The 18,110-nt window shown below is 41.2% G+C and overlaps 1 protein-coding gene across 3 annotated transcripts in view; it reads left to right on the plus strand.

Moving 5' to 3' along the window:
- Nucleotides 1-5,291: 5,291 nt before the first annotated feature.
- Nucleotides 5,292-18,110, plus strand: part of CABIN1 (calcineurin binding protein 1) — a 163,230-nt gene continuing 150,411 nt past the window's right edge. For all 3 annotated transcript variants that reach the window (XM_063454503.1, XM_063454504.1, XM_063454505.1), the window contains exons 1-9: nt 5,292-5,356; nt 7,531-7,584; nt 7,672-7,764; nt 8,090-8,203; nt 9,815-9,949; nt 10,237-10,417; nt 11,553-11,682; nt 14,422-14,571; nt 14,668-14,954. In XM_063454503.1, the coding sequence (XP_063310573.1) occupies nt 7,582-7,584; nt 7,672-7,764; nt 8,090-8,203; nt 9,815-9,949; nt 10,237-10,417; nt 11,553-11,682; nt 14,422-14,571; nt 14,668-14,954 (1,093 nt within the window). In that variant the 5' untranslated portion in view covers nt 5,292-5,356; nt 7,531-7,581. The remainder of the gene's footprint in view (nt 5,357-7,530; nt 7,585-7,671; nt 7,765-8,089; nt 8,204-9,814; nt 9,950-10,236; nt 10,418-11,552; nt 11,683-14,421; nt 14,572-14,667; nt 14,955-18,110) is intronic.

Raw genomic sequence — 18,110 nt, forward strand, 5'->3', positions numbered from 1 at the left:
AGGGCTTGCAAAGGCAGCAGACACGATACCTGCAGGTTTTAGATATACCCCAATAATAATAATTTATAATTAAAATAATGCATATTTTCACTTGCGGTATATCTACTAAGTAGTGGTTTTATTTTACATTTAACAAATTCATTCAAATAGATTAAAGAAAGCTGTTGCTCAAAGTTATTCCCCCCCATATCCCGTAGGCTGCAAGAATGTTGCCAGTAACTCCTTTTATTTTCATGAAAAGTACTAGGTCCTGTTGCTAAATAGACAGCCTATCTTGTTGTCCCTATTTCAGAGGAGGCTGGACATCTATGGTGTGTACATGCCTTGTATATGTGTGTTTTATTTATAAAAAAAAAAAAAAAACCCACACATTAAGAATTTAAATTGCTGTAGTTATTAGTGACAGGAAGAAAGTAAACAGGGGGGGCTTCTCGCTCAATAACCAAGACAAGGAGCAACCATTGTTATGGTGGCTTAAATGAGTAAAGAGAACAGCTCATCAAAGATGAAGGGGATTACATAAAAAGAAAAACGGAGTTGCTCTATCACAGTTTCCAGTTCACAGATAGGCAGGGTTATTTACTAAAGTAAGAATTGTCAGGTACTCAAAGTGACTTTCAAATGTTCGGCCAAAATAGTCAAACTGGAAGCTTAGTTAACTTTTTTTCTACTTTAGACTTAAATGTGAAATTCACGCATGGAAGTGAGTCTTGTGACAAGTCCTTTCTCACCACCATTGTAATCTACTGTAGGGCAAGAGGGTTTTCATGCACCTTTTTCAGTTGCATAACCCATAAGAATATAAGCCGTAACTTAAAAACTATACCTATGACTATGACTATGACCTTAAGTATGCTGAGATTGTATGAGGCGAGCAATGCAAAGAAGATTTGACACAAGATAGTAAACTTGAATCCAAAATATTACATTTTTTTCCTCATAGAAAAAAGTGTTATGGAGCACTGAAGTTAAAGAGGAAATATCAACGTTCACCACAATGACACATGTACAGCTCGAAACACCAAGATAGCAATCAGCAATACCAACTATGTGTTTGTTGTTTTACAGTTTTTGTGTTGTCGTTTGCAAAATCCCATGCTCTTTACCCTGAATAATTAAACGTTATATTTCTCAATGCAGAACAATATTACAATGTGTCCATGTCAGCATTATGTTATTATTTATATAGCGCCAACAAATTCCGCAGCGCTTTACAGGGGGTGGACGAACAAACGTAGTTGTAACCAGACAAGTTGGACACACAGGAACAGAGGGGTTGAGGGCCCTGCTCAATGAGCTTACATGCTAGAGGGAGTGGGGTAAAGTGACACAAAAGGTAAGGATAGTATTAGACTAATGACAGTTGCAAGAGAGGAATCAGTCGGGAGCTACTAACAGTTTAATTGAGAAGCTTTTATGAAGAAATGGGTTTTTAATGATTTTTTTTGAAGGAGTGGAGAATGGGTGAGCATTTAATGGAGGAGGGAAGTGAGTTCCACAGGAACGGTGCGGCCCTCGAGAAGTCTTGAAGGTGAGCATCAGAGGTGGGAGTACGGACATAAGATAGATGTAAGTCTATAGTAGAGCGTAAGGGCCTAGACGGGACATACTTGTGTATTAGGGAGGATAGATAGGTGGGCGCAGCATTATGTAGAGATTTGAAAGCAAGAACCAGAATTGTAAATTGAGCCCTATATCTTACAGGAAGCCAATCTAGGGACTGACAGAAGGGTGAGGCGTGGGAGGTGCGGGCGGACAGGAAGATGAGCCTCGCCGCTGCATTCGTTATGGACTGTAACGGCGCAAGTTGGGTGCACGTAAGACCACTGAGAAGCGCATTGCAGTCAAGGTGGGAAGGGACAGTGGAATGGACCAGCACCTTAGTCGCATCTGGCGTTAAATAGGGTCAAATGCGAGCAATGCTTTTGAGCTGGAAGCCGCAGGATTTGGTGATAGACTGAACATGAGGTGTGAAGAAGAGGTCGGAGTCAAAGAGAACACCTAGGCAGCGAACCTGCATGGTGGAGTTGATGATAGCATCGTTGACTTAGAGGGAGACAGACATTATCACCAGTTCTGGCTGTTTCTCCATCAGTGAGATATACTGTTGGCTGTATTTCCTCACGTGGTCTTCATATTAAGTATTATACATTTACTGAGCCATGCTGCCTACTATCTTAAATACAAAATATATATTATCATCAGGGCCGCCATCAAGGATGACAACCGGGGGCCTGGCCCCCATGTGTAGCGGCGAAACTGTTGGGGCCCATAGGGGCCTATAGGGACCGATGGGCCCTATATCTTCAGGGGCCCGGGCAGCGCTGCGACCGGGCCCCTTTTAAAAAATCGCAGCCGCAAAGTACTGCTGGGAGGAAGTGGCCGTCACTTCCTCCCAGCTCCCTCCCCTCCGCACAGAGCGGGAGGGAAGAAAGTCAGGCCGCGGGAGCCACGCCGACTCCCATCTGCCACAGCCTTCCACCTGCAAAAAAGCAAAAATTAGCTGTATTTGTGTATGTTAGTATGTCTGTATGTATGTGTGTATGTCAGTATGTATGTATGTATGTATGTATGTGTGTGTCAGTATGTATGTGTGTGTATGTATGTATGTATGTCAGTATGTATCTATGTATGTGTGTGTCTCAGTATGTCAGTATGTATGTGTGTATGTCAGTATGTATGTCAGTATGTATGTATGTGTGTGTCAGTATGTATCTATGTATGTGTGTGTGTCAGTATGTATGTGTATGTATGTATGTATGTATGTGTGTGTCAGTATGTATGTGTGTGTATGTATGTATGCGTTTATGTCAGTATGTATCTATGTATGTGTGTGTCTCAGTATGTCAGTATGTATGTGTAACGGAGCTCTGTGTACTCTGACCGAGTACCCTCCGTTGATGGACGCTTCCTAGCTTGCGCCGAGGACCACAAGCACCGCACTGGACACCACAACCACTGCAGACTCCACAACCGCCGTAGCTTAACTGGAGCCGCGCCGTCTTCCGTCCACCCTGAATGAACATCCACCATTCAGGACCGTGTGGGAAAGATCTCTCCTCCAGGAGAGCGTAAACGGAACAAGCTCTTAAAAGAGCTAAGTGATTAAAGCTCAGGGGAGTATGTAGAACGTAGCAATCCCCAGTGTGATATAGCAGTTCCCTCCAATAACGAGACAAGGCTCAAGAAGAGGTCTGAGGTGCTGGAACACCCAGCCTGGTTTTTATTACCATTTTGTAAATACAGGACCACCCACAGGGAGGGACAAAACAACCAATCATACACGTACATCATTGAAACCACTCCCAGTAATTACACACAAAATCCTCCCTTCTGTCTGTGATATAATTATGGTTTAACATAATTATCACAGACAGTAAAAATACAGTTTTTACACATACACTGTAACTTTAAAACCATACATTCAATCTCCATAAAATCAAATCAGCATACATCAAACATAAACACTTCCAAAAATCATACAAATCCCTCCAGTGGATCAAAAGTTAAGTGGAAGTCCTTTATGACCGACCGCAAGCACAATTTCCTGCCCAAAACAGTTCCATAGATTTGGGCTGTGCGGTCGGTCAATTTCATGCAGAAAAACTACTAAGTCCCATCTTCGAACGGGACTTAGTCTCTGGAGCTGAAAGTTCAGTATGGAAGAAGGTAAGGGTCAGCGGTGTTCGTGTATTTGCGCATCCGATTTTAGTTCCACAGAATCTTTAGCATACACCGCTGACCGCGTTCGAATGAACAAAGATGGCCGCCGCCACGTGTTCGACTGTCGAATGGCGGCCACCCAGCAGTCGGCAATTAACCTGCAGTAACCTCACAGCCTGGGAGGTAAATTGCCTGCACACTTTAACTTCTGGGTGGTCCGCCTGTGTGGTACTTGGTTCAGTAAGCCCTATTTACTGAACCAAGAGGGAGAAAGCCAGGAACAAGTTATTTTACAGGTCTGGGGACATAGTCTTAAAGGGGCATTGTTCACCAAAGTCACAAGATGTCCCCAGACGGTTCTTAAAGGGCCATACACACCCAATAAAAGTCCATAAGTTTTCAGGGGCACAATCTTCCAGGGCCCATAGTCATGAGGAAGGAGGCTGTCAAACAGGCTTCTCCACAATCCAGGCAAGCAGGGCAATTTATCATTTAAAGGGCCAGTTGCAAATAGCAATTTGTAACAGTATGTATGTCAGTATGTATGTGTGTATGTATCTATGTATGTGTGTGTATGTATGTATGTGTGTATGTCAGTATGTCAGTATGTCTGTATGTATCTATGTATGTGTCTGTCTCAGTATGTATGTGTGTTTCAGTATGTCAGTATGTATCTATGTATGTGTGTGTCTAAGTATGTCAGTATGTATGTGTGTCTGTCAGTATGTATGTCAGCATGTATGTGTGTATGTGTGTCAGTATGTATGTGTGTATGTATGTGTCAGTATGTCTGTATGTATCTATGTATGTGTGTGTGTGTCAGTATGTATGTATGTGTGTATGTATGTATGTCAGTCTGTCTGTATGTGTGTGTATGTATGTATGTCAGTATGTATGTGTGTATGTCACACATGTTAATACACATAGTGTGCTGGGGTAGGGGTATTAACACTGTGTGTGCTGGGGTAGGGGTACTAATGACTATGTGTGCTGGGATAGGCTGGGGTAAGGGTATTAATGACTAGGGGTATTAAGGGGTAGGGGTATTAAGGACTAAGGGTACGGGTATTAAGGGGTAGGGGTATTTAGTGCCCCAAGTCCTTCACTTACCTTTTGTGAGATGGACTTTCTAAGGGTTCTTCAATAGCTTCAGTAGAGCGGCGCATTCCTCGCCGCTCAGCACACAATGCCATAGACGTGCGACGTCTATGTGTGCGACGTCTATGTGTTCTATGTCTATGTATGTCTGTGTGTGTATGTATGTATGTATGTATGTGTGTATGGATGTCAGTGTCTGTATGTCTGTCTGTATGAATGTATGGGGGGCCCAGGCCCTGAGCTGAGTTAGGGGCCCCAAAATTTCTGGTGGCGGCCCTGATTGTCTTTGAGAAATTTGTAGCAACACAACTTTTCTAATCTAGAGTAGAGTATGCATTTTAGCCTGTCATTTTCTTTGTTACTCAAAGTAGCCACAAGATGGAGACATTGCACTCTCTGTCAGTAACCACTACTGGCTTAGTGCAAGGCTATGCCGTGTCTCTCAGCAAGCTTTTCCATTGGCTAAACTGCCAATGAACTAAATTCCAATTGGTCGAGAGCTGTTTGGCTGCTAGCCTACCGATCACCTCGTTACTGGCTGGTGGGCTGGTACTGTACAGATGGGTGCTGGAGGCGGTTGCCGTGGCGACCATACGTGAGTTTTGCGGTTTCCTCTCGGTAATGTGTCCTTATTGACTGCCAGCACTTGGAGCACCACTAGTTTAAGAGAGACAGAGTATCTGGTGCCCGAGCCGAGCAGTCTGCCCAGTCTGATTAGAGCCCGGCTCTCATGCATTACCTGAGGCCAGCATGGCTGTGTCACACATTGTCCTTGGGTGGGCAGCTGCAGTCACTGCAAAATGGAGGCAATGTATTGGGGAACATGTCATGCTTGTTACATACTGTCGTGTAGTGCTCAAGGATTATGCAGCTGATTGTCATTTCGGTCAATATTCACATTGTTTGTTTTTATCCTTGTGTGGTTTGAGGAAGGGAATGGGAGTATTCAGCTCCCTAGCCACTTTACCCACCTCCTTTTGACCAATAAATTGCAGCTACAAACCTACAATATTGTAAATAATCTGTACAACAAGCATAGTCCTTCTCGTTATATATTACCCTATGCAAACACTCCACATTGCATAGGGTCATATATAACGATTAGTGATTTTCTTTAGTGAAATAAAGGAAAGGTATGTGCCGCTACCACAAATAAGGGGAAAATAATTACATTTGTTAATAAAAACTAATGAAAATAAGTATACAAAATGTCACAAAAGCAGCAGGTATCAAATTATTCACCCCATCATAGCAGTAAATATATCCAGGTTCTTGGTGCCGGCAACGATGTTCCTCCAGTTCTGACCATTCTCACAAAAATAGCAATACCGCACTCAAAAGAACTTAATGGAATTAAAGGAAGAAATATCTGGGGTGTCCTTGTAGTGCAGATATATTAGAACATTGCATGCCCATCATATTAAGCAGCAGTGTTAGGAGTTGTAGTTAACCCACCTCTGCACTGGGCATAAAAAAAGGATGGGGCAAAAAAAAAAAAAACTAAATGACACTGGGAACTGAATGTGTTTCACGTCGCTACTAGAAGCCCTCTCAACATATTTAGTGATCGGATAAGATGACAAGTTGGAAAATATGATGGAACAAAAAATTTGCGGCAGCAAACAATGCTTTACAGTTTATTGGAGAGTGCACAGTAATAATTCCTTAAATCTGGAAGGAGCGCCTCAAAAAAAACAGGCCCAGTGCTGGTTGTCTGTGCCCACTGGTAGTGAATTCTAAGTTATATCTGTGGTACTGATGTAGGTTCTATGGATTTTCTTTTTTTTCTCTCTAAAATTTACCTACATGTACAATTTTACAGCAAGCATGTCAAACTCAAAGTGTGGCACGGGCCACATAAACAAGGTTTAAGATTATGTGGGCCACAGACACATCCAGACACACTGACAGACACACACACACATTCACAAACAGACACACACACACACAACTCACTGACAGACACACACACTCACTGACAAACACACACATACTTGCTGACAGACAAACACATACAGACACACACATACTCGCTGGCAGACACACATACTCACTGACAGACAGACACACACACTGAAACACACACATACTCAATGACAGACACACACACACACTGACACAGACACACACACATACTTGCTGACAGACACACTGACACAGACACACACACACTGACAGGCACACACACATACTTTTCATTATTGCTCCTTACGTGGGGGGGCATCTCCCTGGGGTCCTTCCAGCTCCTCACTGCTCCCGCGCGCGGTTTAGTGATGCCGGGTGCAGGAATATGACAGCATATTTCGGCGCCCGGCTTCACTTCAGTCGGCAGTATGTATGTATGAATGTATGTATGTCTGTCAGTATGTCTGTATATATTTATGTATGCCCCGCGGGCAGCGAGTTTGACATGCTTGTTCCACAGCATGAGAAAAAATAACAAGAGACCACGACACATTTTAATGTGACAGAAACAAATGTGTTTTGACGCACAAACTTGCAATTGAATAGGTTATAATTCTGCATTTGAACCAGTAATGTTCTAAACCGGGGGTGCACAACAGGTAGAACCCAAGATGTTTCAGAACTACAACTCCTATGATGCTTTGTATGTCATTGCATGCTTTTAGAATGACAAGGCATCATGGAATTTGTAGTTTTAAACCATTTGTGGATCAACCGTTTTGGCACCCCTGTTCTAAACGTTTTTGTTTACCATTTACAAGTGAGTACTTTTTTTCATACTTCATATTTTTTTCTTCCTTTTAGTTTGGATAAATATCCCTCTGTGTAATGGCTGATGATCCAGAATAAACAAACATGGTAAATAATAAAAAATAAAATAAAAAACTTTCAGAAAAATAAATAAATAAATTTTAGAATGCTCATATTCTGTTTGTATGTCATTAGATTCGAATTGCAGCTTTAAATGCAACCTCTACTGTGGGGGGCGAGCATGAAGAAACTTTCAGAAGCAACAAAACACAGACAAAGGAGGCTCAGGTGACTTTATTTCTATTTTTAATGGAATGATTATTCAAGATTTACAGTAAAATACAAAAACAATAGGGGGAGGTCAGTAAAACTCATTCTCTGTAACAACATATAATATCACTGTTAACTAAGTGTAACATGTCATCATAAAAAAAAAAAAAATATGGTTGAATGTAACAAACTAGGTTAGAACAAGGGGGAGAAATTGATGGAATAGGAGATAAGTAGAGTAAACAGTAAATCATAAGAGGTCCCATCAGCAGTCTATCTCCTACTGAACAGATGAGGCGTGTGCTTATTATTTGATCATGAAGCAGTCATTTTATGTTTTTAGGAAGCAGAAGCATTTGCACTTTATCATAAGGCCTTGGACCTTCAGAAGCTTGATCGCAATGATGAATCCTCCCAGGCCTATCATCAGCTTCTTGATACACAACTTTTGCAGGAGGTGAGTCGAATGGATCAAATTTTAGATATGCTTTTTTTCTTTCCACCAAACCTTTGCCAATTTGTGAATTTAGAATTTGGTAGCATGTTATTGTTTCCCTAAAATAACTTGAGATTTCCCACAATCACTGAAAAGCATTGAACAAAGAGATTAACTAAGAATTGAGAGAGTTGAACACAGCACAACAAATATTTGTTTTCACTAAATCAGCTGCCATTCTGCTATGGAATGATATTCAAATAGATGCAGAATTAACATTGCAAAAACATAAAGAAAACGTCCAGTTTAGTTGCAATACTGAGGACCGTTGGCACCTGAACTGCCAAGTAAGTGTCAAGTCATGAGAAAATGGTGTGACTTCCAACCGTTGGATGGCTCTAGTGGACTCCTGACAGTATAAACATTGCATGGGATTTAATGCTTATGGTGTGTAGCCTGCCTGAACACACAAAAGTAATACTCAATTTTATGTTACACTTAAAAGCACCTGTTTGGTCCATCATTTTTAATATCCTAATAAAACATGGTAATACAATTTCTGAGAAAACTAATGATTGGTTTTCTCGTAGAGTATAGATGCTATAGCTTTACCTGCAAACAATTGGGTTAAAGTGACATTATAGTCAGCTTATTGTATTTGTTCTGGTGAGTAGAATCAGTCCCTTCAGGCTTTTTGCAGTAAACACTGTGTTTTTCTGAGAAAATGTAGTGTTTACATTACAGCCTAGGGATACCTCCACTGGCAACTCATCAGATGGCTTCTGAAAGTGCTTCATGGGGCAGTGCTGCACACTGTGCAGCACTGACATTCAGTATCTCCACCCTCTGCTTGGAAGCACTTAACTTTTCTCTTAGAGATGCAATGATTTAATGCATCTCTATAAGGTGATGCTGATTGGCCAGGGCTGTGTTTGGCTTGTGCTGGCTTTTTTTTCTCCCTTAAATAAATGAGTCACATATTAGTCTTCGTTTTACCTAAACCATTTGCTCCTTTTTTTCTAAAGTGACATTCATGAACCAATGTCACTTTGTACTGTTCTAAACTTTACTATCCTTTCATAGGCTTGTCCACCATGCCAAATAGCTTAAATACTCTACTTTACACATTTAATTTTTGTAGCTACAGAGATGGACAAGCCTAGCTTTGTTTAAACAAATAATTACATCTTTTAGAACATATTTTTAAAGATATATTAAAATTTAAAAACAAATCTTCCCCCCATCTCAACTCAAAGCTGATGACTTTGGAAAGCATTAGCATGCAACACAACAAGAATCACATTGAGATGGTGCTCTAATACATTCAGAAAATACCTGCTCTCTGCATTCAGCTTGAAATCAGTAGTATTTGGACTGTATCTTAAGCAGTTTTTTTTGTTTCTCAAATATCTAATGTATTTCTAATAGTAATTGTTGCATCTAAGAAAGAAAGAATAGCAACTAAGTGTGTATATTATACATACTATTGTTTCTTCCTTTCTTTGGGCAATTACTATATATATATATATATATATATTATCATGTATTTATTTATTTTTTAAAGCGTTTATGCACAGAAATTTATCCTGGGTGCCAATAATCACACCTTTGGTCTGTTGAATTTTTTTTTAGGCTATTCCTTCAAATGATGAAAGAGAAGGATTAAAGCATCCAGGCCTTATGCTAAAGTATTCCACCTATAAGAACTTAGCACAGCTAGCATCCCAACGAGATGATCTGGAAACTGCCATGGAATACTATTTAGAGGTATGGTGTCCATCCATCTTTTTTTTAATTATATTTTAGACCGTTTTATTTCTTTTCCTTACAAATAAATAAGTGGATCCATGACCTGTTTTCCGTTTTGGAGAATTCTAGTGTTTTATCAGAGAACTCGTTTTGTATTTTGTTTGTGTTTTAGTTTTTTTTCGTCTCCGAATATGCTTTCCAGTGCACAAGACACAGTTGTGTCACCGTGCCAACTATTCAGATATTCTCAAACATATTTATTGCGTGGATTACCAGTTACTTTTTATTCACTTTTGTTTCTGTAGGCTGTCATGCTGGATTCCACAGATGTTAACCTGTGGTACAAGATTGGCCGCCTTGCCTTGCGTCTTGTGCGCATCCCTCTGGCACGCCATGCATTTGAAGAAGGACTTAACTGTAACCCTGACCACTGGCCTTGCTTGGATAACCTAGTTACTGTACTGTATACGCTCTATGATTACGCTAGTAAGTGCCTCCCTCAAATATTGGTACTTATCAGCTTTTAGTAGATATAGTTTTACTAAAACAAAAAGTGCCCTGTACCATATGAGGCACATGTACTATGTTGGACATGGCATGCTATTACTATGTCTATGCCAATGATTTCTTTTTGACAGAGTCCAAAGTTTTGTGCATTGTACTGACTTTTCAATTCATTTTTTAATTGTAAAATTGGCAATGTAATCCATAATTCAATTGGAACATAATATATTCTCACATAAAGGCTGATTGGATAACTAATGTATATAGGCAGTATGCTAATGCATCATAAGTAGAATCTGTTCAATCCTTTGGGGATTGCAGGGTTAAATCCCAGCAGGATTGACTCAGCTCTTCATCCTTCCGAGGTAGATAAAATTAGTACAATTAAATTGGGTAATGGTAAAATCCCCTGGATGTTGGACAAAAGTAACATCCCCAGCATGTATGTGGAAGCCAATAATCTGAACGTACCATTCCTGGTTAAATACTTTATTTACAAATAAATATTGTAAAACACCTTAATTCGACTATTCTAATTGTCAGGTGCATCTCACTTGCACTGTAAAATGTCAGTGGGCAGTTGTTTGGGTACTGCTAAACATTTCTCCTCCCCAAACTGTGCATTTTTCCATAACATCATCCTTATTTCACTGCCTGTCAGCACACTAGCATCAGTATTTCCTGCTGGTGTAGTGCAGAGACAACAGCAGTAGGTGGGATCTCCTACTCTCTCATCAGTCTACACTCTGCTTAGATCTGTATGTTGCTTTACTTTAGGATTGCACTGTTGCATGTATATCTACAGTTGTGCTATCCTGTCCTGTGTAGCAAGTCTCGCCGATCACTGTTCCGCATTGTTATTCATACACTAAGCCTGTAATGTTAGCCAAAACAACTCCTGTAAGTATGCATATTCAAAGATAGCAAGCATGTTGCAAAGATTCATGGTAGTTGTAGTTGGATAAAGTTGAAAACCTATTATTTTACTACTTTTATTTACTATTAAAATTCTTTTTACTTTAAATTTACTTAGTATACTTTGCAGAAGATTGCTGCACTGCTTTAAACTACAATAACATTTTATGCTGAGTAATCATCCATGCTTCTAATCTTGCAGCCTGTTTGTACTATATCTGCAAAGCTTTAGAAAAGGACTGTCGCTACAGCAAAGGTTTAGTATTAAAGGAGAAGATCTTTGAGGAGCAGCCATGCCTCAGGAAGGACTCTTTACATATGTTTCTCAAATGGTGAGGATCACAGTGGAATTTATTGATACACTGAAGCACATGTTGAAACTTCATTTTTATATGTATTCTGCTTTATTTGTTTGGAACAGCTCCGTCAATTACAGTTAATATCGCACTTTAATAATTTAAAAATATGTTCTCAGCTATGTTTTTTTTGTTGTGAAATAACAAAGAAAGAAACAGGTAGCGCCTAAACAACAGTAAATATATGGTACTTGAATGGTAAAGTCTCAAAGAGTGATAGTGACTTGGCTAGGTAGTTACAAAAGTAGTCCTTGTGTCACACAAGAGAGTTCTTAGGTAAAGATGGTGATTGCACTGTGTAGTTCAATATGTTCACCAGTTTGGGTAGGCTCCGACATATGGAATGATAATAAATGACAAGGAAAACAATAATAGTGTGATATTGTATATAACAAAAGCAGCAGCAATAATTTGATAAAAGATACACTTTTCCTTGTCATTTATTATCATTCCAAATATCGGAGCCTAACCAAACTCGTGAACATATTGAACTACACAGTGCAACCACCATCTTTATCTAAGAATTCTCTTGTGTGACACAACAAGGGCTACTTTTGTAACTACCTAGCTAAGTCACTATCACTCTTTGAGACTTTACCATTCAAGTACCATATATTTACTGTTGTTTTGGTGCAACCTGTTTCTTTCTTTGTAATTTGTCTTGTATCCTTGGATTGTTAGGGTATCCAAGTACCAGTGTTTGCTGCCATTTTTGGAGTCAGCGCTGTATCTGTTTGTTTTTTGTTGTGAAATGCTTTTATATACCGTTACAATTCAAGGATCTGTCAAATTTATTCTCTAATGATACGTTTTGATGAACTGATGACATCCTAAAAATTGTTGGGTAAAATAGACAAGGTTGGGGGCGGAGCCTGACTACCGAGCGGTACAGACGCGTCTGACTCGAGCTCCTGCCGAGCGGGCATAATCCGGGGCAAAATCAGCGGCTATATAGCCCCAAAGTCACCCAGGGGTGTGCCACCCACGTCGGGGGTGCCCCCCCGAACCCAACTATACCACCCCGGGGCCTGTCGAGGCCAGGAGCACGGAGATTCAAATGCGGCCTACAGGGACTGAAGCCGGGGAGAGGCGGCCGCTCTCCCTTGCGCGAGAGCCCTTAAGCGATGCCACTTCAACTCACCCCCCCCCCCCCCCTTTGGACCGGCGGGGGTTATCCCGGTCCCCACTGGTGACAAACGATCAGGATGGAAAGCAGGCGAACCAGCCACATGACATATCGGGAAAACAAGCACACAGGGCACAACCAAGATGTCCGCCCAGCATGAACATAGAGAGGTGAGCACCCGCGCCCAGCTACCCAGGTCCCCCCTGGAGACATTTGACCGGCTCTGCACACTCATCAGGGATACTCTGCATAGCAGAGGAGCTAGTCTCCACCAAGCAGAAAGAACGGTGACCTCATGGATACGGCCTGCAGCACGACGCAACTACTACAGGCAGATACCACAAACATCCAAGATGGCCGTCCGGCAACACAGATACCGACGGGCCCTAAGAAGGAGAACGGCGCCATGTCTACTGGGCGCGCATTTCCACCCGCGACTTAAACCAACCGGGAATACAAAACAAGCAACGCAAAAGAGTAACACAACCGACCAAAATCCCGACATGCCGCGCAGCAGGAATCGACTCTACCCAAAGAACATCGCCACACAAGTAACTGTGCAGTTGCATGCTCCACAGGGCACCGCCGGAGCCGACCCCCAAAGCAGAGACAAAGGAGGGACAAATAAGGACAGCACCCGGGACTTACCGGCGCTAGGTATTGGCTGAAGTGCCCACTATATCGCCCCACATGGGCATTCTGGACTGGACTAGCCTGGACTGTTCTAATATGTGTAGTTGCATTTTTCAAAGTTTTACTCGGCTCCAGGTTTTTTCATAATAACATAATATTACTGATATGCCTAGTGTACTACCTAAGTGGAACCCTTGTGTTGTACCTCTCTATTTGTGATGCCACATTACTACCTTGAAATGCTAAATTCAAGCTATCTCCTTCCTACGATATGCAGTGTTATAATCTTACTATAATGTTCAAGCACACAACTGTTTAACTGCTTTACCTAGTTTTAACGACTAGTACATCCAGGTCACGCTACGCATTTTGCTAACGAACGTGATACCAGCTTTATTTTATTGTTTTATATTATTGCTAAGCAGTTAAAACCTTACTTAGTTAATCCTGACAGTTAGTCACCCGTGATGTGCAAACCACTAATGCTACTATATGAACCACCTACATTATCTTGACTAATTCATGTTTATTCTACAAAACGGTTCGGTTTAATCGTTTTTACTAATCTACCTAGCACGCAATGAAACCGTTTAGTCACAAAGACATTCTTCACCTAGCCAGCCAAGTGTTATGTTTCACTATCTCTATTACCCCAAATATAAAATTTCGTGCTGTGTTCTCAAGATGCATAATATTATCTCTAACTGTTCTCAATGTCATCCTACATGTATCTCTATGTTCTACAGATCCTCGCGTCTGCTGTTGTGGCAACGCAGGATGTATTGTATTCTCAAGCACGACCAAAAATAAAGAAATAAAAAAAAAAAAAGGTTCTTTAAAAAATGGCAGCTTTGAATAAAAATTGTCAAATTTTAAAAAAAAAATGGCAGCTTTGGAAATTTTTATGTATTCAGGTATATTTTGCTAAAATATGATTTCCTCTTCTTTCCTTACAGTGATATGTCTATTCATGAGGTAGATGTGAGTGATGATGAATCCAGTAGTATTGTCAATGAAGCATTGGATCTACGCAAGAAAAGGCAGGCGCTGAATGTCCGAAAGGAGGAACCTAATTTAAAGCTAATACAGCCTCTCCAATTCTTAACGTATGTTATACTGTAGTTTGGAGTAAGTATGTTTTTACTGGAGACTGTAATATGTATTCATATTTTCCCATGTTTGGCCTTTATTCACTTTTACAGGTGGAAGTGTCTTGGTGAAAGCCTTCTAGCCATGTACATTCACCAGACGACATGTGAACCCCCTCGACCCAGCTTGGGGAAGAGGATTGACCTAACGGATTATAAAGACCCAACAGATCTTTTCCAAATGCTCCCAGAAAGCTCTCCTACCATCATCACCACAGACACTCCAATGATGTCTGCTCCCACAACACCTGTTGTGTTAATGACTGATCAACCTCCCACATTTCCTACTGTGACCCCCAACATGTCATCTCTCAATGTCCTTGATGCCACTGCTATGCTTGGTAAGTAGATATTTGCAAGCTTTGGCAATTTAAAGCTTAACTTTGCATAAATTCTTACATTTGTTAGCCGTAAGTCATCTTCACCCCAGGAGTGATGAAGTGTCTCTTTTCCTCCATGCCTTACTTTACTTGTTCTTTCCTTCTCCTCTTTTTTTTTTTTCTCTTGTTTGCTCTTTTTTTCAGCAGCTCATAGCATCACATTACTTTTTCTAGAGTATTTCTCCTGTTGTGGTTGGTCCTTCACAGTGAAATGTGTTATATTCACCATAACTGCTCACATGAAAGAGAAATACTATTGTTACCTTACATCTTTAAGTTTAAAAGTTTTTTTTCAATACACTATATGCAAATTAGGTGAAAAATCAGTACTTACATAACTGAAGAAATAAATATTGGTAGATAACCAATAACTGAAAAGAAAATATATGAAAATGTGGAAGTGCAAGTATGGCATACAAATGATTAGGTTTATAGAATATGTGCAATTATGTACAATTAGTATCTATTTTGGGTACCAGTACCTGAGTTGGGTTCGCCAAACAGCAAAAGGATAACCAAGTGCTCAATCAATTAGGAGCATTAAGACATAGACCCTATTACTAACCAAACAAGATGAACTGGAAGCATAGTTGACTCCTGTTTGACTGCTTTGTGTAGCGTTACTCACCTTTCCCAGGGGCCGGCCGCGGTCCTCTCTTCAAGCCGCGCGCGGTCCTGCGGCTGCACGAGCCGCGCGCGGCTCATCCGACGCTTCAGACTGGAAGGCGGGCAGTGACCGCGAGATGCGGTCACATGTCCCGCCTGAATCTAAGAGCGCGCCGCGAGTCTCGGGCGCGCTCTTAAAGAGACAGTGGGAGCCTAAATTGCCAAAAGGCTCCCATTGGCCCCTGTCATCCCACACACCCCATACACTTACCTTTTGGGGGTGTGGAAATGACAGGAGCCAATCACATTAGTTTTGAACCTATTTATACTTACCCTTTTCCCTTAGTTCCTTGCCCTATCGTGGTTTCTGCTACAGTTCCCTTTAGCGCTTGTTGTGTTCAGTTGTGTTCCTCCGTATTTGACCTTGGCTTTGTATTCTGACTTCATTTTCGCTTTATCCTTGTCTGTTCTGTTTGCCGGCTTGCTGTTTCCTGTGTACCAGACCCCGGCTTGTCCTCGTTTACGCTGTCTCTTTGTGCCCTTGACCTCGGATCGTTCTGTACTTCTCCTATATACGTCGAGTCCGGCCATTCTAAGGTCCGGTAGACGTATCTCTCCTCTGTTCTGCCTTCTGTTTAGCTGGATCCTGCGTGTAGGGGTATATTCTCGTTACACTTTGGCCTTACATTTTAAATTCACTTTGAATAACCAACAATTCTCTCTTTAGTGAATAATCCTGTGAGTGTCTTTAAAGGGACACTGTAGGCACCCAGACCACTTCTGCCCATTGGAGTGATCTGGGTGCCAACTCCCACTACCCTTAACCCTGCAAGTGTAATTATTGCAGTTTTTTATAAACTGCAATAATTACCTTGCAGGCTTAAGTCCTCCCCTAGTGGCTGTCTATTAGACAGCCACTAGAGGGAACTTCCTGCTCTATAGCACAGGTTTTCTGTGCTAGAGTATCGCTGGACGTCTTCACGCTGTGTGAGGACCTCCAGCGTCGCTCAATTCCCCATAGGAAAGCATTGAAAATCGCTTTCAATGCTTTCCTATGGGGTGTGCTAATGTAGGCCGACGTAGGCAGAAGGTGGAGCGGCGGGGGAGGAGCAGGCAGCGACGTGGGACATGTCGCTGCCTCAGGTAAGTCACTGAAGGGGTTTTCACCCCTTCAGCGATTGGGGGGTGGGAGGGAGAGGAATCCTGCAGTGCCAGGAAAACTGATTGTTTTCCTGGCACTGGAGATTCCCTTAAAGTTGAATTCAGGTAATTTTGTTTAGTAAGACCTGTTCAGTAAAATTGGAAGATTAGCTTGTTTTTAGTGGGCACAGTTGTTGAACCACATAAAGGTGCAAGGTTTTGGATGAAATAATAATGGTAAAATAGTTTCTAATAAAGCCTGGACATACCTTTTGGGAATATAAATAATGGGAAATGTTCTGCTGTAGGAGCTTCATGAAGACCAGTAGAATAACGTTATAGGGGACAGCTCCACCAGATGTAGATCAAAGTTCCTGGTTCTTAATTTTATAACTGAAAGAATTTCGGGCATTGTAGGGCTTATATTTTAGGAAAACAGAAAAGTGATGATAAACCTACTTTTAAAGATCAAAAGTATTCTATTGTGATCCGTTGTGGGGGCCTCTCTATTAGAGGGACACTATAGGCACTGTAACTGCTGTAACTTAGTGAAGTGGCTGCAGTGTCTGGAGTCCCCTAATTCCTCCTTCCTTTCAGTATTAAACTGTTTTTGTTTTTTAATATATGGGTTTTATTGAGTTTTTACATAACATTATACAGTAACAGTGCATAGCAATGACATTTTAGTGTACAGAAGGAAACACAGCTCCATTTACAAAGAATGGAGCCGCAGACTTATCAACATTATTTTAACATTGCCATATGCAGTTGATAAATCATAGAATACAATAAGCTATGTTTTCAGTCACAGTACCACAAGTTTACCAATATAGTATAGTATAGTTCCAATACAGAAGTGTATGTATATGTATATATGTGTGTATATAGATATATTTTTATATCTTGTCATATTGTGATATGTCGTGCTGTAATCCAGCTGCTCCACAATGCATTATGTTTTATCAAATTGCCTTGTAGCTGTAATGCCATTTTCTCAAATTGACACATCATTGAGGGTATTTGGGTATTTTTCCATTTTGATGCTATTCTAGATTTTGTGGCTGTCAATAAGTTCAGTATTATAGCTCTATTGGGGTTAGTCTTTAAAGGATCACTATAGTGTCAGGAAAACAAACTTGTGTTCCTGACACTATAGTGCCCTGAGGTTAGCCCCACCCTCAGGGTCCCCCTCCTGGCGCTGAATGGGTTTAAACGGGATCCCTCGGCGCTGGTGATCTCTTCTCCCCCATCTGACGTCAGCGGAGCCGAATGTGCATGCGTGGCAAGTGATGCGCACATTCAAAGTGTCCATAAAAAAAGCATTTCTCAATGCTTTCCTATGGATGCTCTGCGCGATGGAGGCATAATATG

The sequence above is a fragment of the Pelobates fuscus genome, chromosome 5 (genome assembly GCF_036172605.1).
Source record: "Pelobates fuscus isolate aPelFus1 chromosome 5, aPelFus1.pri, whole genome shotgun sequence".
NCBI lineage: Eukaryota > Metazoa > Chordata > Amphibia > Anura > Pelobatidae > Pelobates > Pelobates fuscus.